The 22,769-nt window shown below is 37.5% G+C and overlaps 2 protein-coding genes across 3 annotated transcripts in view; one reads left to right on the top strand and one right to left on the bottom strand.

Moving 5' to 3' along the window:
• Positions 1 to 17,552, top strand: part of RAB3GAP2 (RAB3 GTPase activating non-catalytic protein subunit 2) — a 46,424-nt gene extending 28,872 nt beyond the window's left edge. For both annotated transcript variants that reach the window (XM_030447884.1, XM_030447883.1), the window contains exons 19-35: positions 2,218 to 2,345; positions 3,063 to 3,276; positions 4,716 to 4,813; positions 5,649 to 5,754; positions 6,755 to 6,915; positions 8,335 to 8,551; positions 8,973 to 9,146; positions 9,275 to 9,381; positions 10,389 to 10,455; positions 11,173 to 11,243; positions 12,088 to 12,123; positions 12,686 to 12,760; positions 12,996 to 13,214; positions 14,208 to 14,297; positions 14,382 to 14,600; positions 15,226 to 15,384; positions 15,623 to 17,552. In XM_030447884.1, the coding sequence (XP_030303744.1) occupies positions 2,218 to 2,345; positions 3,063 to 3,276; positions 4,716 to 4,813; positions 5,649 to 5,754; positions 6,755 to 6,915; positions 8,335 to 8,551; positions 8,973 to 9,146; positions 9,275 to 9,381; positions 10,389 to 10,455; positions 11,173 to 11,243; positions 12,088 to 12,123; positions 12,686 to 12,760; positions 12,996 to 13,214; positions 14,208 to 14,297; positions 14,382 to 14,600; positions 15,226 to 15,384; positions 15,623 to 15,769 (2,288 nt within the window). In that variant the 3' untranslated portion in view covers positions 15,770 to 17,552. The remainder of the gene's footprint in view (positions 1 to 2,217; positions 2,346 to 3,062; positions 3,277 to 4,715; positions 4,814 to 5,648; positions 5,755 to 6,754; positions 6,916 to 8,334; positions 8,552 to 8,972; positions 9,147 to 9,274; positions 9,382 to 10,388; positions 10,456 to 11,172; positions 11,244 to 12,087; positions 12,124 to 12,685; positions 12,761 to 12,995; positions 13,215 to 14,207; positions 14,298 to 14,381; positions 14,601 to 15,225; positions 15,385 to 15,622) is intronic.
• A 234-nt stretch (positions 17,553 to 17,786) lies between these two features.
• Positions 17,787 to 22,769, bottom strand: part of IARS2 (isoleucyl-tRNA synthetase 2, mitochondrial) — a 28,969-nt gene continuing 23,986 nt past the window's right edge. The window contains exons 18-23 of the mRNA XM_030447784.1: positions 22,446 to 22,577; positions 21,244 to 21,350; positions 20,250 to 20,395; positions 19,901 to 20,091; positions 18,291 to 18,435; positions 17,787 to 18,166 (exon numbers count right to left, since the gene is read on the bottom strand). Of these exons, the coding sequence (XP_030303644.1) occupies positions 18,015 to 18,166; positions 18,291 to 18,435; positions 19,901 to 20,091; positions 20,250 to 20,395; positions 21,244 to 21,350; positions 22,446 to 22,577 (873 nt within the window). The 3' untranslated portion in view covers positions 17,787 to 18,014. The remainder of the gene's footprint in view (positions 18,167 to 18,290; positions 18,436 to 19,900; positions 20,092 to 20,249; positions 20,396 to 21,243; positions 21,351 to 22,445; positions 22,578 to 22,769) is intronic.

Raw genomic sequence — 22,769 nt, 5'->3', positions numbered from 1 at the left:
TGGGTACTTGTATCCAGTAAAAGATTCCTTCAGGAAGAAGCTTTCACAGACATCAGTTGTTGAAGTTTTAGTTTGGTCTCTCTTCAAGGAAGATAGCAATGAAATGGAACTTTGAGTCTGTGAGTTCTAAGGTACTGGAAGCACAGATTCTGGAGGATCTGATCTCTGTCCAGATGCCTTGTATCTACTCTTGGTAAACCAGACCAAAGTTAGATTTCACACGCTTGCTGGAGATTTCAGAATCAATGTCAGGAAATGTCATTACCCATTCAAGATCTTGTTGCTGAAAGTCTTCAAGATTGTTTCTTTGAATTTACACACTTGGATCTTTCTAAACTGGGAGAACCTTCTTTGTGCTTGAGGTGACTCAGTTTTGGAGACCCAGCTGGTATTGAGAAATAAGAGTGGAGAAGCTTGTGCCTGTTGCTTTTTTGTCAGGTGTTCGGGATGCTCAGCAGTAGCAGGCTGCTGCTTTTTTTGTTTGTTTTTTTTCCCTGCTTGTTTTTTTGTTTGGTTATCACTGGATTCATTCCAGCTTGTTAGAATATATTGCTTTAGCAATGGGAGTTAAGAAATCCCTCCTACTGCTGTCTGGAAATCCTGAATTAACCTTTTATCAATTAGAAAGGCTGTGTCCCACTCATGTAGGGTGAACGTGACAATGTATTTTCCTGGTTTCCGAGCCTTGAGAAAAAAATCTTTCATTGGTTATCAGTGTTGGTGCTTTTTTAAAAGTTGCTTTGTTGGAGTAGATAGGGGAGATGGAGAGCTTCACACGTGAAGTTCTCTACCTAGTTTTGATCTGGCATTCTAAATCACTAGCAGCATCCATTTTTATTAGAACTCCTAAAAAACCCAAAGACAACTGGAAATGTGCCTTTATACACTGAAGAGAGATTTTTACAACTATACTTACTGAGGTCTGCTTAGTGTGTATTTTTCATCATTAATTTTTTTATTGTCATACAGAGCATTAGTTCTTCGCAACCACAATAAGGAACAATCTTGGCTGGTATTCCAGCCTTCAAATTTTGGAAGACAAGTGGCATACCCTTCCACTTGTGCTTTGTAGGTAAAAGATAACATGAAGCAGATGCTGGGCTCTGTGTGTGCTGTGGTTGTGAAGCAAAAGTGCAATAACCTCTGTGTAGGATTTTTAATAGCAACGTATCAAAGGGTTCTTAGGGAGAAAATTACGTTGAAAAGCTGTTTCAGGTGAAGATGATGCATTCAGAGATACCTTTTCTATAAAAAAGGTCTTCTAGGGTCTGTGAAATGCTTTCTTTTAAAACTACTTAGTTCAATTAGAATTTCTTTATTCAACATTGTGTGGGTGTTAGCTTCCTATATTCTGATTGCTTTCTTACTGAAATTCGAATGTCAATAGATGTATGAAATTTCTGAGACTGAAATTGTAGAAAAACAAAAGGCAAAGGTGAAATTTAATTCATATGAATAGGTAAATATGCTCTCTTCTGACACAGGGACTGTGCTTAAGATGTCGGCATAATAAAGAAATATAGGTTGGCGTTTAATTCTTGGTCAAGTATGTTTGAGACTTTGTGTATTTCATTTTTTACAATCTCCGATTTAGCTTTAAACCACCAGAAGACAATAGGAATTGGATGATCTTTTAAGGTCCTTTTCAACCTAAACAATTCAATGTTTCTATGAAACCATTCTATGATCCATTCTATGATTTTTCTTCACTCACTTGCACATTGTCAACCTCCTTCAGTCTAAAAATGAGCTTGAAATCTTTCTTTGCTACTTTTAATATAAATAATTTTTTTGATACCACCATGAATCAAATGTAATTATTGCATGCAGCAGTGCATCAAAATATTACAGTGACAGACTTAAGTCTTCTGGGTCTAATAAAAAAGGAATTTAATCATAGAATTGCTCAGACTGGAAAAGACCTTCAAGATCATCGAGTCCAACCTCATCCTAACCCTATTGCCCTATTTCTGATGACCCACCACTATACCATGTACCCAAGCACCACATCCAGATGACTTTTAAACACATTCAGGGATGGAGACTCAAACAGCTCCTTGGGGAACCTGTTCCAGTGCTTATCAACTCTTTCTGTAAAGATATCCAACCTAAATCTCCCCTTATGCAATTTGAGGCCATTTAATGCAGCTGGGAAGAATGTTTCACTACTCTAGGCTATATATTTTCAAGTTTAAATGTGGTTTTATTTCTCCTCAGAGCTCGAGTGTGTGGATGAAGGACTACTGCAATTCTGTGCAGACAGGTTAAAGCTGTTAAATCTTTATGAACTAGTTAGCAAACTGAATGCCCAAAGCATACAGAAAGACACTTCAACCTCAGATCATGTGAGTAAGTTCAGTTGTCTTACAGAGTTGAGTGATGACTTAAGCATAAAAATATGTTTTGAAGGCCTTGGGTAAAATAACTAGGTAAGCAGTTACTTGTTCTCGTGGCCTGGAACTTATACTAAAGTACTTGGTTTATACCACGCTTTTTTTTTCCCCCTGTACAAATGCCTGATATACTAATATACCTAATATTATTTAGCATTTGCATGAAGTTAAGACAGAAGTGAAAATAGGACCAAGATCTCCTGATTTCAGTCCTTTATCCAAAGTACATGGCATATTCTTTATTTGGTTTTGGAGGAGAATTTTTGGACCAGTAGAAATTACGAATTCTATTTATGTGTATATTCTATATATATTCATATTCTATTATAATGTGGCTTGCTTTTGATATAATTTATAAATCTGCTTATGCATTTATAAAAAATCATACAGAGTGGGGTGTGGTGTTATATGGGCTTGTTTGCTTGATGGGTGCTTGCTATACTACGATTAGGATCTAAATATGAGAATCTGTTGCAGTCCTTAAAAATTAAGCTAGAGCTATATGAATAACATTTTGAGATTACTCAATAATTTTGAACCATTGAAAAGACATTTTTAATGTTCAAAACAAAATTTTTTTCATTTCTGACTTCTGTTTTTATTGTTTCATAGAACATCCCTTTGCATTAATCTTATGATGTTGCTATTTTTGGGGCTTATTCTTTTAAGGACTTGGCTAAACTGCTTCGGATGGAAGAAAAAGATTTCTGTAGGCTCCAGACTTTAATAGAGAACTACAAGAAAGAGAACACCCAAACTACTGATCAGTTTGCTGATGAGAAGGATGACGTGTTGTCTGTGAAAATGTTCTTGGAGTATCTGGAATATGAAAAGGGTGTGATTAAAGTGAAAAATACAGAAGACAGAGAATATATGGCTTTAGGTGAGAGCTACTGAACTTTTTATCAAATTACTTAAAGACTGGCTACAACCTAAGATGGTATGAATATTTTAGCTTTTATCTGGGGGTCTTAACAAGGTGGCTTGGCCTTGAAGTTGTATGTGACAGTGCTAGTTCCAGACACTTAACTTTAGCTGTAGAAGAATCTTTCTATCTAAATGGATATTAGTACAAGTTAACCACATCTGTGGCTAAAATCACCCAAAAGCCACATTATCACTTTCTTTCCTTTATTAATGTCACTGAGTTGGACGATGGTAACTTGGTACTTCAGAGCAACTGTATCTTGATTTTTCTTTTGTGGACACAGCACCTCAAGAGTTCAGTTAATGAAAGAACTGACTGTCAGACCCTTAAGGGATGGGGAGCTGACCAGAGCCCGCACAGGACCATTAGTTGAGTACATAAAGACCCCTTATTTGTGGAGTTGGAGACATTTTGGACAAGGCTGATCTGAAGTTATTATGGATGAGGAGAGTGTCCAGGATGTGTGCTGGGGTGTGGGTTGCTGTCTGTTCTCTGCTTTAGTTGCAGTTCTGTTCTGGACTGTACATGAGGGATGCATGGGGAAATTAGTGGAAGTAGCTTCAGTTAAATCTGTCTCAAAGGCACTGTTTTCCCAGAGGATTTATTTTCTGGGGAAATTTTGGTGCAAACAGAGAACTGCATGCACAGGTGTTCGATTTGTAGCTCCTGCTTCTTTTGACTTTAATTGTCAGACTTTGGGAGGAATTGGGATTGGAAATTTAGGCAGAAGAGCTTTGCTTACATCTATATGAAGATCAAAGACTGTTTCTAAGTAATCTTAGAATTTGCATTTTATCTAACATAGCACAGTAACTGGTTTTTAGAACTGGGGTAGAAGTACTCCTCTTCCCAGCCCCTTGCAGAGGGATCACCTGTAACTTATTAGGGTGTTCAGTTATAAACAATATAAATGAAACATTAATATAATGCTGATAAGTTAAGATGGTTTCTTGTTTTTGTAATTTTCTTCTTCCTCAAAGGGATATTCACACTTTTGTAGTGCTGGTGAGGAATGAACTATGTAATTGCTTGGGGTTTTTTAAGTGGCTGAAGTACCACTATTTTGCTATATAAGATACAACACACTGCCATGAATAATCTTGTTCAACATTCAAAACCATTCTTTGAATTGAACTAAATATATACTCCAAGCAGTGCAATAAGCTTTATTTTGTTATAAAACTGTTCTTCAAATCACTCCTGTAGTGGTAGAACACTTCATGTACTTTACAGTGAGTCATCTTCAGTAGGGGTAAACCATCAGAATACCCTGGATGTAACTTAGGCTTCTCTATTGCACTCAGTGGGACCTGATCAACAAATAATCTTTTGCATAAGGGGGGGAGACTGTGGCTTTATATATCATGCATAATGTTAACTAATTTTGGCTTCAGGCAGCTTTTTCTTCTGGAAGTGTTTGTGTGGGGAGACTTCCACAGAGGAAATGTGTCATGCATTGCAATCAGCAGGTTTTACCCCTCAGATCTTGTTGGTAAGATACTTATTACATACTTCCAAAACTCTGACTTAGTTTTTTGAAACCATAACATTGAAAGGAAAAGTTCTGAATGTTGACCTTTGGAGTAATGGTGTATTCAGACCGTGGTCAAATATTCAGTTGTTTAGGTGCTTGTATTTCTATTTCTCACTTAAGAGATGTCAAAGGAAAATAAACAGAAAAGGTTCTATTAGGAAAAGTTGGTATTTTAGTGGGAAAGTTTAGACTATGCATTTAGTACTACAAGAAAATTTGCTGAAGATTTCTTCTGCAAAGAAGCAAAAATTAGGAGAGGAGCTAATTTCAGGTACTGATACATTTGTTACAACATTTTTGCAAGCAAACAAGTTTAAAAAGAATAAAAGTAAATTTTTCAGAATCACTAGTAGTGTTCAGACAATTGTATTTTATTTTTCATCTGCATCTGGTTTTGTTTTTTTGCTGCTTTTTTCCCTCTACAAGGTAACAATGGGAATAACTATTTCAGTATTACTTGCCTGTTTTAAGATTTTTATCTGTAATAATAATAACTGCTAATTTTTATCAAGTTGAGGTTGCTGACATATTGGTATTAGCTAGCTGTGCTGAAGGATGTCTTCTAAGTAACATTTTAAATTGAAGATGCAGATTGTATTGTTTTAATTCAAAATCTGTCATAGTGTGCCTTATGCAATATATTTTTAACTTTCTGTATTAATATGATAAGGGTTAAAGGTATAGCATTTCTGCTCCATAACACAAAATTTATTTGAGAAAGTGTTTGTATTAGGTGTATTGCAATATTAGAGTTTCATTTAATTGCTTTAAGTCCATATTCTCTTTTTTACAGTCACTCCTCCTCAATTTATGGCTTTGCAAGGAAAAAGATATTCTGGACAAACCAGATTCTGTCAGTTGCCTTCATACCATGCTGTCACTTCTGAGCAAAATGAAAGGTGAAATGTGCAATTTGGAACTCATAAACACAACTGATGCTAATTATTATTAGAAATTTGCTACTCTGACCAGCTTATATTCTCACTTAGGGTTCCTTCCCCCCAGAGAATGTAACAGAACTAAATGCTGCATCATGATCAACTAACTAAAATTAAAATGAAAATCTGAAGAGTGTTGCCTTCCTCATGCCCTGTAATTTCACTTCTTTTGGCACAACTCCTCCACCAGAAGATGGCTGTCCAGCTCTCCCCTTTCTCCCTTTTTTGGGTGTACAGTTCTGCTCCTCTCCCTTGTGCTGACAGACTTTTAGAAGTCCTTCTGGTTGGTTGAACTGATTGAGACATCAGTGTTGAAGGAGTACATGTGTATTGAACAGGGCCTTAACTTGGGAGGTACTCCATGGAATCAACTTGCCCTTATTTAGGATAAGTTATGTAATGAATAGATAGTGCTTCTCTTACCTTACACAGAGCTGCTATGGAAATGTCTGTGCCAGATTCCCTTATGTCTAGGATGCCACAGGGCACCATTATTGGCTGGAAGCTGGAAGCATGAATAAGCTACTGCTGCTGCCTGAATAAATTAATTCTGCTGAGCACAAGGTAGCCTGATGAGAGGCAGCTTGAATGCATTGTGAACAGATGTGGCATCTCAAAGTCACAAAAGAAGCTGTCTGAATTGTGATGTCATTTTGCAGCATTGTTTAAATCTAGTAAGCGTGCAGCAGGTTTTACTACCTGGGGCTGTAGGTTGAGTACTTGTTTCCTTCAGATGAAACTTGGAGAATGAGTAATTCAAATTCCAGTCTTTATTTTAAATTTGAGTTATAAGCTAGAAATTGTATGCCTCATATCTAGAAAAAGGTAAAGTAGGGTATGTGGAAATTGTTCCTAATATAAGCACTATTAAGAAGTGATGCTTTTAGGGTTGGTTGCTACTTTACTAGTTTTAACACACAATGACCCAAGTGGAGTTGTGCTGCTCTCCCTTTCTCCTCAGTTGCCATAGACGACTCCTGGGATACGCAGTCGGTTTCCCCCTGGTGGCAGCAGATGCGTACAGCTTGTGTTCAGTCTGAAAATAATGCAGCTGCCTTGTTGTCTGCTCATGTTGGACATTCTGTAACTGCAGAGATAATGGACAGTGTGACAGAGAAAAAGGTAAGTCATCCTGGACCTCCCCCTTCTATTTTGTTACTCTACCAGTTCCATGCAAATTGCTGTCTTTATAATGGAATAACATCCTCAGCATCTTCTTGAGAACAAAGATGCCATTCTGCATGCCTGAAAATTTGAATTTGAAGAATATTGTACTGATGTACCAGAACTGTTACTAAACATGTTCAAGTATGTGATGGTAACTGCACAAGGAGTTTTTCTCTGAATAGCAAATAATGTTGACAAACTTAAAGCCTACACAGTTCCCACAGAAATTTGAGAAGTTCACTGAACTTTAAATGAGAAAATTGTTTTAACATAGTTTTGATTTGGTTCTTTTTACAAAAATACTGGTGAAATTTCTTAGCACTTACATACTATGCTACCTTAAGATGGTGGGGATTTGGTTCTCTTGGCAATAAGTTTTCACCAAGCTGTGATTAAGACTGTGAAGCTGCACACTGCATTGCAATTCAAGTTGGAAAAACTTGTTCCATTCCTAAATAGCACCCAGGGTATGTGTTTTACAAGTTATCTTAGTAGATTAGATGGGGTTTAAGGAAAGTTCAGTCTTGTAAATAGCCTGCCTGATGAATCGTAGCTTTGCACATTCATAGAATAATAGAGTTAATCTTAACTATTGCAATTCTGTGTATTGAAATTATCACTCTTGCCCAAATAGGAATGCTGGTACACTTTACCCATGTGCTATCTCCTTTGTCACCTTTTCTTCTGCTCTTAACAGAATAAAGCAAAAGCTTTATTTCCCTCAAAACTTGCTTTCCATAAAGCCATTTATCTTTCCTCCCTTTTTTTTCCTACCATCTGTTAGCTTAAAGCCTAGAAATTATAATGACCAGGCTTCTGAAAACTGTAGAGTTTGCTGTCTTGGTGCACAAAGTTGAAAAACACATCTGCAGACTACCAGCAAGATTCTTGGGCTTCCTGACAGCATTTGCTGATAAACATAGGAATTACCAAGTGCACAGAACTGCAGTATACTGTGCATCCAGTATTTCTGGGTGCATGATACATATGTTTTTAATATGGTAGGTAATTGAAATGGAGGTTGGTTAGTTATGTATGTAGGGAATGTGTATATGGTGGAGACTTAAATCTTTTTGATGGGTTTCCAACCCATATTTCAAGTAAATATGGACTTTAAAATGGTGCTATAAGACGACCTTACAGATTGTTTTCTTTCCCTATGTTTTTTTTCCCGTGCATCTTGTACATCTCGTTAGTAGCATGGGATATAATTGAAGTTTGCACTACAGTTAACATAATCTTGGATTAAATTACTCTTCAAAATGCAGTGGCTCTTACAATACAGTTTTCTTTATTAATGCTGTGTGAGTTTTTTTTTAAATAAAACTGCTGCTTTAAGTGAACAGACCTAAACCAGCTCCTATGTTCTGTTAGTTTTCCCATATAACTGTAGGTTCAGACACAGAATCCTGGGAAGCACTTTCCCTTGATACTGAATATTGGAAACTTTTGCTGAAACAGCTAGAGGATTGTCTGATACTTCAAACACTGCTGCACAGCAAAGTGAGCAAAAGGACAAAAAAAGTTTCATCACTCCAGACTGAGCCTTTGGGCAGGCTTTCTGTAAAGAAATTGCTTGAATCTGGAAAAGGTATATTTTTTCTCTTGGAAAGACTGTTTTCCTAACTGATTTCTGTGCCATCCTTACTTTGATTTATGATACACATTGCACTGGGAATAATTCTGCTGTTTATTTTCTTAATCTAAAAAACGATTCAAACAATGTAGAGTTAGTGCCTTAAAAATGTGCAACAGTATTACTTTAAAGACTGCATTGTAAATCCCTAATCTGTTGATGAGAAAGTATCCAAATTGGTAGGAGTTATCCTTATCTGATTAATGATTATGGTGATTATTTAAAACTCAAAACTTTTCTCTTGTCTTTTGATTATGAAGCATAAATCTTCTGGGATACATTGAATCCAATGCTTTCTCCCTTCCTACTTCCCCCCATTCCCTTCGCCTATTTCTTCCCTCCCATCTTTGTTTTTTTTTGTTTTTAAATGTCATAGGAGGCATTGCCGATACTGTAGCAAAGTGGGTTTTTAAACAAGGCTTCAGTCCTGTTGTACTGAATTTGGCCCAACAAAAAACCAGGACAGATACTACTGAAGAATCTATGAAAATGCACACTAATATCTTCCCTGAGGAACCAGAAGCAGATGAAGATGTGGAAGGAATCCTAGGTAAGAAAATAACATGATTTTTTTGATTCTAAATGTCTGTGGAGATATTTCAATTGCTACTGTTGTGAAGTATTAGAAATTATAGTGGGGAGAATTATGTTTTGTAACTTGAGATTTTCTTTTTCCAGAGCTGCTGGAGCTAGCATACCAGCAATTCCCATGTAGTCTTGAAGTGGATGTACTCCATGCACATTGCTGTTGGGAATATGTAGTGCAGTGGAATAAAGACCCAGAGGTAAAAGAATTTAATTTGCAGGAGTAATGGTTAAGACCAGCTCATTACAAGCATTTTCACAACTTTGTAAGAGTTCATAAAAGCTTTCATTAAGATGACTGACTTAGAAAACATCCTAGCTACAGTTTTTCTGTGACAAGTGGCAGGCAGAAATTGAATTGAGAAAATTAATCCAGATCCTGAGGCTGAATGGCACCTCACAAAGAAAGGACAGTTGGTTTCTCAGCTGTCAGGTTCTCAAAAGTGGAAGTGTGGAAACTGGATTCAAATAAGCAGGATAAAAAAAGGGGTTTGACTCTATTTTGTGCAAGTACAAAACAGTTTCAGTACTTCAAAGAAGTGATGAACCTTTCCTCTGTTCTAGATATGCTGAAGTAGATTACAGAATATTGAATCTGTTAAGACCAGAATCCATTTCACTTAGAGGATAGAGAAATTTCTTGAGTATTCTTAAAATCCCTGGCCACTGCTAGGAATTGTTACAGGAGAAGGAAAAAAAAGATCTTTTTTCCTGCTTCTCTTGTGTAAATTCGTATTATATTAAAATTGGAATTAGGATTCCTTTGATCTGTGCAACATAACACCTTGCTATAAAAGTTTCCTTTGAGATTTTAAAAAATTTACTCCATTGAGTAAAAATCCATCTTTTTAGCACAGGTGGATTTTGTATTTGGAAAATTACTATAGTCACTCAAGGTATATTTCAGCAAAGAGTGTGTTAGCTGTACATATACTAAAACAAAGCCCTGAAAATAGTTCTGAATCACAGTGTCTTTCACCATTACTTAAACATAATTTTCCACTTGTTTTTTAGTCAGTAGCAGAGAAGACTGCAGTATCAGAGTAACTCACAATTTTTATAACTGTCAAAAATAGTAGCTTTAAAATACTCTACCCAGGCCCTTGAATGAATTTTAGTTTAGTTAGACTAAATTAGTCTAATTTACACATAGACAACTTTTTAATAATGTTAATAACTTACTCTTTGCTTTTTTGTTTTACATAAGGAAGCGTGTTTTCTCATTAGGTCTATAGATCATCTGAGATGCATCATTAATGCTCATGTTCAGCATGGTAAGTATGAAGCTGTAATTAAAAATGGTCTTTGAAATTGTAAAGCTATAGACTAAATGACTGTGACTAGTATGAACATGCAGTTTGTAGTAGCTTTGGCCATTTTGTCTGAGGGAAAAAATAAAAATAAAAATTAATCTTACCAAAACTTTTTGCTGACATTCAAGCTTTTGATTTTTAAGTTGAAACTGAGTTCCCATCAGAACCATGAGTATGTATTTAACTAAAAATTTTTTAAAATAAAATTGCTTCGAAAGGATATTCTTTATTTGTATTTAAGTAGTGACACATGCTGCTAGCAATAACTTTTCATGCATTTCTTGATATTCTTGTTTTAGTCAATGTGATGACAATTGTCTTTTTGTTGACTGTTTATGCACATTAGGTGCACTCTATACCTAAAACACTAGCATGAAGCCTTCATTCTTAGCACCAAATGTGTATCTACAATGTGAAACCCAGCCTGCATAATATAAAAATTTTAACAAATGAGGCGTTGTACTTCTGACTGTATTTTACCACCAAGGTCGTCTCCTCCTGAGAAATCTTAAATACAGAGTCCAAGTATAAAGCAGTGAGGATAAATCATCATTCCTTCTTGTTTCTTCTAGCATGTCTTTTAAATTTTAAACAAACTTTGGCCCATGGCTTTTCACTCCATACTTATAAGAACTCTTTTCTAGTCACTTGGAATTTACGAGTCTGCAACTGTTACAGGTATCGCTCTGATGATGTGGAATACATTCATTGTGAAAAGGCTTTCTTCTGCTACATATCTAATGGACAAGGTCAGTACAGTACTGTAACTGTATTTTTAAGGCTGAATTTTTATTATTAGCTGGAAAGTGAAACTAGCACTTTTAAACCATTGGGTTTTGTTGTTGGTGTTTTGTTGGTCCTGTAATTCAGGACCCTGGAATCTCACTTAAGCTGTTGCTTAGACCCTGCCGTGGTAATCATTACTTTTTTTTTTTTTTTTTTTTGTGTTATGGAAGAGATAATTTGCACTTATGTGTGTGCTTCATCATGCTCAGCATGGAATTTAACTTGTAGATAATAACAAGTTATATATATATATATTTTATATATTACATATATATTAACATATATATATATATAATAATACATTCCTAAATGGAATAGGATTGAGGTGTCTCATGAAGAATTCAGATAGGTCATATAATATATATATATATATATATATATATATATATTATATATATTATATATATTTTATATATATATATATATATAATATATATTATATATATAACTTTCTTGTTGGAAACTCATCTCAGTGAGTGTTTGGACATTGACTCTTCATTGCTCCCGAGTTTCTTTCGGATATCACTCAGAATTTTTTAGCTGCATTTGAGATTTCAATAAGGATCTTGGGGCCTTATTTCTAATCTCAGACTTTTAAGAAGGATGAACTAAAACTGTTAATTTCTGAGCTGTATGATCTGTATCAAAGATTTTGCTGAAAGCAAGCTGTTGCTTTATATAGCAGTAATGAACTATTTTCTCATTTTATATGAGGAAAATAGTAATAAAAGTTTAAAACATGAGGTAAAAGATACCTTATGATAAAAGTTTTTTAATTGCTGAAATCTATGTATTTTCTTCACACAGGTTGGAAAAGCTCCAAAGGACAGATTATGCAGACGGGCAAGTAATACTACTTTTGTCTAAATGGGAAGAAACAAATAAAAATGCCTTAATTTAAATACTAGTTTAAATTTAAATACTAGTTTGTAATTTATTTTTGAAAGTTTCAGAAAAATTCAAAATGCAAACCTAGAGAAAATGCTATGAACTTTAAGAAACTTAAAATAATCTTTATCTGACAAATTAGAATAGTATTGTAAGTTTGAATATTATATAAGGTAGCCTCGAGACTATATCATAACAAAGTGCTACTTTTCGTGCATATTCATTAATTAAAACTTCTTTGGAAGATAACTGATAAGCTCAGAAAATGAAGTTTATAGGATGTGATTACTTGAGGAATTCAGTCTTCTAGTAAATGGCTACATTTAGCATTATTCCTGTTTTTCCCCACCTTATTTCTGTTTCTTTGTTGTCCTTCAGTGAATATTTGTTTACCCTTTAATAAACTGAACTTAACAGTAGGGTTTATGTCAACGATTGTCTTCTCAAACATAGAGGGTTAATAAAAGCCTGTTTCAATTCCAACTGAAGCAATTTAACTCCTACTGCTTGTTAACAGGATGTAGGTATGGGTGACACAGCAATGACAGCTTTTCTTGGCTGCTCTTCAGATCTGCTGCAGATATTGCTAGAGGTAAATATCTATTTTTCCCATACAGGTAAGAAACTGATTCAAATTTAATTTTAAAGACTATAGCTATGCTAATTTCTGCACCATTTAGTTCAGACAAAATATTAATTACCTTCCAGACAATATGAAATTTTAATTTTACCACGGAGAACTTGTGATTAAAGCTGTGTGTTTTTGCACAGAAGGCCAACAAAGGTGACACATTGTGTGTGGCTGTTTCTCCTTGTTGCTTTTGCAGGCTGATGTTAGTAGTGATGAAATGCAGGCTTCTGTCTTAGATACTGAAGATGCTTGGATGTCTGTAGAAGGCCCAGTATCTATCGTGGAACTGGCCCTGGAGCAGAAACACATTCACTACCCTCTTGTTGAGCACCAGTTTGTGTTATGCACTATCTTGTATGCCATCATGAGGTTTTCTCTGAAGAGTGTGAAGCCACTTTCACTGTTTGATAGCAAGGTATGTCTTCTGAAAGCCTGCATCTTAATCCTCCTGTCCTTCCTCTTCGTATCTAGAACATACGTGACCTTCACTCTTGAAACACTTCATGCATCATTTTATGAAAGGCATTTAGTCTGTGCTGTGCTGCAATTATAAGGTTCAGGCCACAATTCAGGCTGGAACCCAAACTTGGTGCTTTTCCTTATGAATAAAAAATTGTAGTGATCTCAGATAGATGAAAATCAGCTCCTTAGTAATTAGCTGGCCTGAAAATAATGCATGGTAAGAACATGGCATGACAAGTTTTTCTACTTCTTTTGAAAAGTGCCAGATCAGAGAAAACATAAATATTTAAAGTCAGAAATGTTAGGCTGTTGTCACTGTTGTATCCATTATTGGATTATGATTATTCCAGAGTTCTGAGCCTCTTGAAGAGAATAAGCAGCTTGTCATTTAATGCATCTGCAGCACTTAAAAAAAACAAAGTCATAGCATTTAAAATGCAGTATGACACAAAGCAGGTCCTGCAAGTTGGGCTTTCCTTCTCCTAGATTTACCACACTACAATGTGCCATTGTTCAGGGGATTACCTGAATTTGATTAATCTGTAGCTCAGGAGACCTTAAAATTAACCAGTGTCAACTATGTCAATAGGTAATAGAAAAAATATAATTTTATATCAGCTAGTTTGTGTTTCTTCCTATATATTATGCTTGCTATGTTGGCCTAGAGACAGAGACTCAGAAATATATTTAAACTTTAGCTCCAGCTTCCTAATTTAGTAGGCAGGTGATTTTAAATTTGAAAACAAATTCTTGACACATTAATTGCATGAACAAAAGTTTCTTTTGTCTAGTGGCCTTAACTTAAAATATTAAATCTTATTCTCAAAGCGAAACAGGAGATGGAGTACAAATAAAATGTAAAAAGCAAGTTGGCTTCTTAATAGTGGTTCACGATGACTTTTATCCCCCTCTGTCTCTGAGGCCTCTCTTTGGTTCTCAATTTTAGGGCAAAAATGCATTTTTCAAGGACCTTACTTCAATTCAGCTGCTACCTACTGGAGATATGGATCCAAACTTGTTATCCATACGACAACAGGTAGGTATAAATTTTGTATTGGAAGTTCTAAAACTTCTAAAATTTCAAATAGTACTGAGGTAACCTGCTATTTTTGCTTCCAAGTTCTTGATCAAAGTTGTGACTGCAGCGGTTCAAGGACTATGTTCATCACAGAAGGCCAAAGAAGTCTTAGAAGTGGAATTGTTTCCTTTTGAAAAGGGGAAGAATTGGCCAACTTTGGCAGCAGACCTGGCTCAGTATCTTCAAGTCCCTGAGGATGTGGTCAAAAGGCATTATGTCTGTGAACTGTATAGTTATGGGATGGATCATCTTGGTGAAGAGGTAATAAAAGCTTTTAAAGATTTTAAATTGATACAGCATTATGTCTGATATTCTGCTAAAAATACTTTTTTGTTTAAGATGCCTGGAAGGGTTAGGCAAGTACTGTCATTTTCAAAAAATGCTTAGGCTGAAAAATTCAGACACTGGAGAAGTACTCTTTCAAGACCATATTACCCTCATTTTACCTTCTTCCCAATGGAAGCTACTGGAAACATGATAATGGAGTTACACAGCTGGTCTAGACCACTACAGTCTCTTTCATCTTACCATATTTGATAGTTTTAGGAATCTGCTTTTTTGTCTCTAATATCTTTCTACAGGAGTTTACTGGGCCTTGGATAAGAAAATCCTTGAGGGGAAAAGCAAGTGAGATTATAGGAACTTGTTGTTGAAATATAAACTAGATCTCGTGCTCGTGCTAATTACTGTATATAGAGTATTTCTTTGCCTTTATTAAGTCTTCTGCAGCTTTTAATAATGTGCTTTATTGCAGCAAGAGGTAACAGCACAAGAAACAGCCTCCAGTATTGAGAAGCTTCTTTTGATACAGCCTTTCAAGCATCCAAATGACTGAGCTGAGCCATGCTGAAATGCCTTCCAGTTCCTGACATTTTTCTATTTTCAGGCCTTTCTCCAGGTGTCTGACAAAGAAGTTCTTGCATCACAGCTGCTCATACTGGCTGGACAGAGACTGTCCTTTGCTTTACTTCACATGCAGACAAAGGAGGGTACGGAACTCCTCGCTCGGCTTCCTCCAACACTATGTACTTGGCTCAAAGCTATGGTAAGCTAAGCTCAGTTTAGGGAAACAGGTTGATATTTTGGAAGCTTCTACTCATGGCCCTTTTTCTCATTTTTCCTGGTGCTTGTTCTCTTGTGTTAAGGGTCAAGCAGTTCCACAGATAAAGGCATCAGCTTAATTGATTCGATAAACCTTAGTAGTCTGTTTTATATCAGGAGGGTTTATATGCAGACGATCATCTATAAAATTACTCTAATGATATGTTTATTTTTTTGTATAGGACCCCCAGGAACTTCAAAATGTGGAAGTGCCAATGTCAACGACAGCTAAACTAATTAACAAAGTCATGGAGCACTTACCAGAGAATCATGGGCAGTATAACCTTGCCTTGAACCTGATAGAGGCTGTAGAAGCCATCTCATCATGACATTTGTGGTTAGCACAGTTCTGCTATATAGTGGTATAATGCACGATTTTACACAAGGCTGAACTCTACAGAAAGAAACTTCTGTGTGACTCTTGCTAAACAACAAAAAAAAGCAGTGCACCCATCCCAGGATTGACGGAGGTCATTTCAAATTGGAGTATATTTTAAATTCTGCACTAGTATAAAGATGTTTAGTTTCTAGTACACTTGTCAGTATCTGAAACGCTTTGTTATTTATTTCTGACTTGCTGTAGCCTGAAACTGGACATATTTGACAACGGTTTTACACTGTTTACAAAATCAAGTCTTGTGGAATTCTCTATTTCATGCTGGCAGCAACTTCTGCTGATTCAATGTTCCATGTATTGAAAAACAAATCATACAAGTTCTAGAGTTGTAGCAGGGAAAAACTTCAGTGTCTGAAATCACCATATAGAGCAACTACTGCTTTTTCAGAAGCCAGACCTGGTGCTGGGCTCATGCCTTGTAAGTGCATTATACGTGACAATGATGACTGCACTAGACATAGGATGAAATGTGCTGGGGCCTTACACAAAGGGAGAGCAGCCCACATCAGAAACAGCCTGGAAAGGAGAAACCAATTCTACAGACACAAATACAGACTCATCTTTTAGTCCAGATCTCCCAGTACTGCCTCTAGGGTGATGGGCTTCAGCTAAAACTGGATTTATGTCCCTCTCCTTTATTATAAAGCTCTGCTTAATATTAAGCTCTGAGTTCAGGTAGGTCAAGGAATGTCTTACTGTAAGATTGTTCCCCCATCTTATCACTGTAGAAGATGTAGTATGCTATAAATCTCTGCACGTTAACTTGTAGTTGAAAACTGCTTAAATAGTTGAGCCAACTTCACTGAAGATTTATAGTACTGCGTACTTTAGCCTTAAAGAATATCCCACTTTTATTTACAGTACCTACAGGGAATCACATAGTGAGTATCATCACTACTGGAGTGGTATTAAACATGATTATCTTACATAAGATAGTACTCTTTACTTTCTATCTAGAGGAAGACAGGAAAGAAAAATTGGTGTAAACTGTTTTTGTCTTGAAGTCAGCTGAAATTATTTAGCTCCATCTTGTAACCTGCTCCTCTTGCATTCTTTGTGAGCAACATCAGTGGTATACTGCCTTGCTGGACAGAAACTGGTCTTACCTTTCTGAAGTATGTGCTGCTGTCATCTAAGGGTTAGACTGCCCCTAAAAAAAAAAAAAATCATGTAGGGGGGTTGTTCTACAGCCTCCTAATCACTGCACTTCAATGTAGTTGATGAAGGCTTCAGGAAAAGTTTTCATACTGTATGTTTGACTTCCTGCAGCAGTATGAGGTCAGACAAAGTAAAGAGTAGCAGGAGTTCTAGTAAGAAGTGGCCAGTCCTGGTCTGTGTTTTATGTATTTCTATACTGACTTCCATAACTGAAACTAAACCAGGTGTAGGGGAAAAATGAAGAAAGACAGATCCTACAGGTGACTTTACAGCCCTGCCTGACAGCACTTCAAACTTCTGCAGAAATGAATATGCTAGAGATCTGTTCATCATGCAACCTAAAGAAGACAGAGTTATGTTTCTTAGTTGCATTACATTCCTGTAGCCTGGTACAGCTGTGTAAAGGATTTTACTGTAACCAAGTACCATGTCAGAGCTGACACACTACACCAATCAAATCTGTAATGTATTGTAAGTAATACTCTGTACATAGTGCTATTTTGTGTCTAATTTGCTGTGGATTTGTGTAAATTGATTAAATAAAATTTGAGGTTCCATTGTGCCTTTTCATCCTTTTTAAGAGAATGGTCACCACTTTTGCTTCTGTTCTGTTTTACAAGACAAGACAAGTAGACACTCCTCTGGAGAGAGGACTGGTTCTCTGGGGTTCTGCAGAACTACCTGCGGACAGCATAAGAACTAAACTATTGCTGTTTTACCGTGGAGTTTCACTTAAATGGAATTGAACTTCTGAAGAAGACAGACTGCTAAAAAAAAATAATTACATCAGCTATTTTCAACCACCCTTTTTATTAAGCTGAAAAGTGATATACATAATTAGGTATATATACATAATGTTCCCCACAAAAAAAAACAACCTTGGTATTGCTGCTTATTCTGGGGCTTAAGCATATGGTTCTGCAGGACTGGGTACACAGCCCTTCTGGTGCGCCACTGCTTTTGTGTACCTCAGTATCCATAATGTTGGAGCAGTGCGTGTGTGCAGGGGCATTTCACCCTCATGTGCTCCCTTTTCCAGCTATGACTTTCAGGCACCGTGGGCAGGGAGTGTTTGAGGAACTGGAAGTGTATCTCCTGCAGCGAGGGCATTTTGCTTTGGCAGTGGGCAGGGCTATGACTTTATATGAAGATTCTTCACGGATATCACCACCTGTTAAAGAAAGCATTATGCCTGAGATCAGGAAGGTGGACTTGGCACACTCCACTCTATATATGAAGCAGGCAACAAAGGGTGTTGGAGTAGCACAGTAGCCTGCCTAGAATAGTTCTCTTACCTTCCAGGTTAATTAGAAAGGTCCCTCTGATGATGTCTGCATCTGCAGGTGTTTCTTTAGGTAGCTCGCTCAGCAGGGTTGTCTGGGAAGCCATCATTATTTCATTCAGCTGTGAAACACTAGAAGTTTCTTCAGCTTGCAGTGCCTAGGGAAGACAGGTAGTTTTCAGACCTGCAACCTTTGTTTCTCAGCATTCTACTCCTAGAAAATGTTAAAGCAAACACAGAGTAACTGTGTTTATGACTGCAAAAGCTGTCGTAGCCTTATTGTGAAGAGCACGAGTTTGTTTACACACACATGGTATTTGTGTGTGTCTAAATCTGTGTACATATAAAATTATGTTTAAATCCAGCATCAAAACTGAGGTCTACCACTGCAAGCTCTATGAGCCACAAGCTCCATTCTTTGCAACAAATGCTAAGACAGTGGTTGCTTATCAGAGTGGATGATTTGAAACAAGAGTCCAATTGACTTACTCCTGCCAGGTGTAAAAGTACAGACCTGAACTCCAGCATCCAAGGTTCCCTCTGCAGAAACTCAAGTAATTTTGACCCCCAGATGCAGAAAGCAGAATACTTCAGGAGAGCACTGCCAGTAGGACTCAAATAGACCTTCTCCAGGAGTCCAGAGCTAGAGGCCAGTCACTAGTAGTATAGCTCATGGTTGAGAGTGGGGTCCAGTACTGTTTAACATTAATTAACAACCTGGATGATGGTGCAGAGTGTACCCTTAGTAAGTCTACTGCTGATACAGTGCTTGGAGGCATGGATGATACACAGATGGCTGCACTGTTGGGAGGGACCTCAACAGAACAGAGAAATGGACTAGCAGCTATTTCATGAAGTTAAATAAAAGTGCCCAGTTCTGCCCCTGGTTGGGAATAACCCCAAGCACCAGTACATGCTGAAAGCCAACTGACTAGAAAGCAGCTTAGCCTAGGAGAAAGAAGGTGAACTCAGTTGACCATGAGCCAGCAATGTGGTCTTATAACAGAGAAGGCCAGTGGCATCCTGCACTAGGGTGCTGCAGGAGGAAGGGTGCTGGCAGCAGGTTGAAGAGGTGATCCTTCCTCAGCTCTGGTGAGGCACATCTGCACTGTTGCAAAAAAGGCTGAGCTCTCTAGTAATAAAGAGATGTGAACTTAACACTGGAGCATCTCTTGTATGAAAGGCTGTCAGATTGGGACCACTCAGTCCAGAAAACAGAAGGATCTTATTAATGTAAAATACTTGATTGGAGGGTTGTCAAGAAGATGGAACCAGGCACTTTCAGTAGTGCCCAGTGACAGGACAAGGGGCAACAGACAGAAAAAGTAAATTCCAAGAAAACAAAAGCACTTTTTTCTAAGCTAAGGGTTGTCAAACACTGATAGAGGTCTCACAGAGAGGTTGTGGGGTCTCATTCTAAAAAATATTCACCACCCACGGGACACAGCCCCAGGCAACCTGCTCTAGCTGAGCCAGCATGGGCAAGGGGCTCAGGCCGCACAGTTTAAAGCAGTCCCTTCCAACCTCAATGATTCTGTGATTTTTGGACAAGTACAAAGTAGAAGAAAGTTTACAGAAATCAGTATTTCTTTGCACAGACACCATTCTTAGCAGCATGTTTACCTCCATTAATTCAAACAGCAGTCCAGGCTCAATTACAATGACAACTTCATATTCCAAAGCGTTCTTGCCAGAGATGGACCCAAGGAAAGAGTCTCTCATTGCACATGCACCTTCTATGGCTTCCTCAATGCCAGGCTTTTTCCATGCTGAGCTTGCATTAATCCAGCCAGTACGAAACACACCCTCTGAGTCTTGAGAGCAAAGCAAACAAAAGAATTGTTCAGTGTCTTTCTATTCAAGTGTTTATTAAAAGAATAAAAAATAGTAGCATATCTCTATATTTACTTTCCCTTTAACTGTGCAATTAAACTGCACTAAAAGAATTCCTTGGAAACTCTAGGTACTTTACCTTTCTTGTAAGGGAGATGCTGGAAAACCTCCTCTGCCAAGTGAGGAAGAATTGGGGCAAAGGATCGGACTACTACATCTAAAGCCTCAGCTAACACAGTTTGACACGAGCGCCGCTTGGGGTCTTTTTCTTCTTCACAATACAGCCTGCAAGACAGAGATGAGAGCTGGAAAGTATTTGTATGTTCCTCTTCTTGCTGAAGATCCACACTTTCAAGACTACCAATGGAAGTACAGAAGTCTGACCCAGCTTGCCTGTCTAAAGAAAGCTTTTCTTAATTGTGCTTCCCAGGCAAAGAGAGGTGGTTTAGGTACAGGACCATTTGCACATGCAGCCCAACTTTGTCTGAAAAGATTTTCTACATGGCATATGAATTTACTTCATTTGCATAGAAGTTAACAGTTTCTCAAGGAGGTGGGTCTGCAGCTCTCTCTTTGTTCTGATTCATCCATAAAACTTACCATTAGGGTTTTTTCCTTTTTCCCCTTTACTTCCATTCTGGGAACTAAGTATCAGTATAACCCTCTATCTCATTCCCCCATTAAACAGCAATTTCATAGTTTACAGAAGTATCAGTCACACACTTAGGATCCTTTACCTGTTTTTTACATCAGTAAAAGGTATTAGGCTACCCAGGTAAGTGCTAAAAGCCCTTCCCCTCTACCTTCCCAAATTCAGATGCACACACTTCTAGGTAGAAATACAGATCCAAGAATCTACCTTTAAAACTTTATTTTCAGTAAATACACTTGAGTACCTTTCAAGATGATTCAGCACCCCTAGTGGACAGAACATAGGAACAGACTGATGACAAAAACACACAGCTGAAAACAGCTAAGCTTTCACCTGGGAACTTTAGTGCACCAAAGCACAATACGTAACCATGAAATCTTCTTGGGATATCTCTTGTTCACTCAATATTCACCTGGAATGCTATTACCTCAAACTGAGTTACTTTTTTTTTCTGTTTTAAATGCAGCAATAATGAATGTACCTGTCCTTGATTAGGGTGAAATAGAAGTTGGACAAGTTTCTGGAACAGAATGCTTGCAGTAATCGAACCACTTTGCTGTAATCGTATTCTTTGTATGCTGCTGTGACCTGGGAGAGGAAGCAGGGAGGGAGAACAACAGTGAATCAATTTTCATTTCATGTCATAGAATCACAGAACCATAGAAGGGTTTGTGTTGGAAGGATCCTTAAAAGATCATCTGATTCCAACCCCCCCTGCATGGGAAGGAACACCTCCCACTAGACCAGGTTGCTCAAAGCTCCATCCAGCCTTTCCTTGAACATATCCAGGCATCCACAACCTCCCTGGGCAACCTGTTCCAGTGTCTCACTACCCTCACAGGAAAGGATTTTGTCCTTATGTCTAACCTATACCTACCCTCTGTCAGTTTAAAGCTACGACCCCTTGTGCTATCACTATATGCCCTTGGAAAAAGTCTCTCCTCAGCTGTCCTGTAACGCCTTCAGGTACTGGAAGGCCACTATAAGGTCTCCCCAGAGCCTTCTCCAGGCTGAACAAACCCATCTCTCTCAGCCTGTCCTTACAGGAGAGGTGCTCCAGCCCTCTGATAACCTTTGTGGCCCTCCTATGGACTTGCATGTCATGAGACGGATGACATGGCACTGGATGACATTGTCATGTCATACAATGACAACCCCTATGAACCTGCAGTTGCAGAAACTGTTATTAGTGACACAAAGTCTCGGAGAATCTTTTCTTTCATAGGCTACTGATGGGAAAAAACCTGCAAATCAAATTTGAGGGGAGAGGAGAGAGAAACTCCAGAAATTATGCCCACACTTTCTCATTCATCAGAATGGTTCTGAGTGCCAGAAATGACTAAATGTTGGACTATAGCAGATTTCCAGAGCTCTAGAAGTCTTTTGTTTTGTTTTGTTTTGCTTTGTTTTTTCATACTCCATTCTAACTATTTCTAAAGATTTCCAGTGTGAGGTCTTGAGCAGAAAGGGAGTGGGAAAAACTGGTTCATGTCAAACAAGTTAAGGATGTTACCAACAAAGCCTTCCTCTTAAGCTGGAACAGGCATCAAAGAAACCTTTCTGGTCATCATCTGTCTACCTGACACACACTTTTTATTTACACACTGAAAGAATTTTCACTAGAGGGTATAACCAATGTAAAAACATTACACATATATTCATATAGATGAAATTTATCCCTACCTTGTTGCCATAATCTTGCAATAAATGCAGCATGTATTGATCTACTATGTACATCTCTGAAGCAGGGATGGAATCTGTTTCTGGATTGAAGTCAGCCATGTTTCCCAGCATGAAACGCAGTGTATTCCGAAGCTAGGGACAAACCAGAAAAATTTAACAAAATGGTTTGCAGTTTAGATGAAACACAACATTATAATATTCTATAATGAATTCACTGAAGTGGGCCATTGATTGCTTGCATAGTTACAAAAGCATCATGAAGAATATATGCCAAAAGGACTTATGGAAGTGTAAAGAAAAGAGTGGCTGTCACCAAAGCTTGCT

Source organism: Calypte anna, chromosome 3 (genome assembly GCF_003957555.1).
Source record: "Calypte anna isolate BGI_N300 chromosome 3, bCalAnn1_v1.p, whole genome shotgun sequence".
Classification (NCBI taxonomy): domain Eukaryota; kingdom Metazoa; phylum Chordata; class Aves; order Apodiformes; family Trochilidae; genus Calypte; species Calypte anna.
Note: the sequence above shows the minus strand (reverse complement) of the source record. Positions and strands in the feature narration are given on the sequence as shown.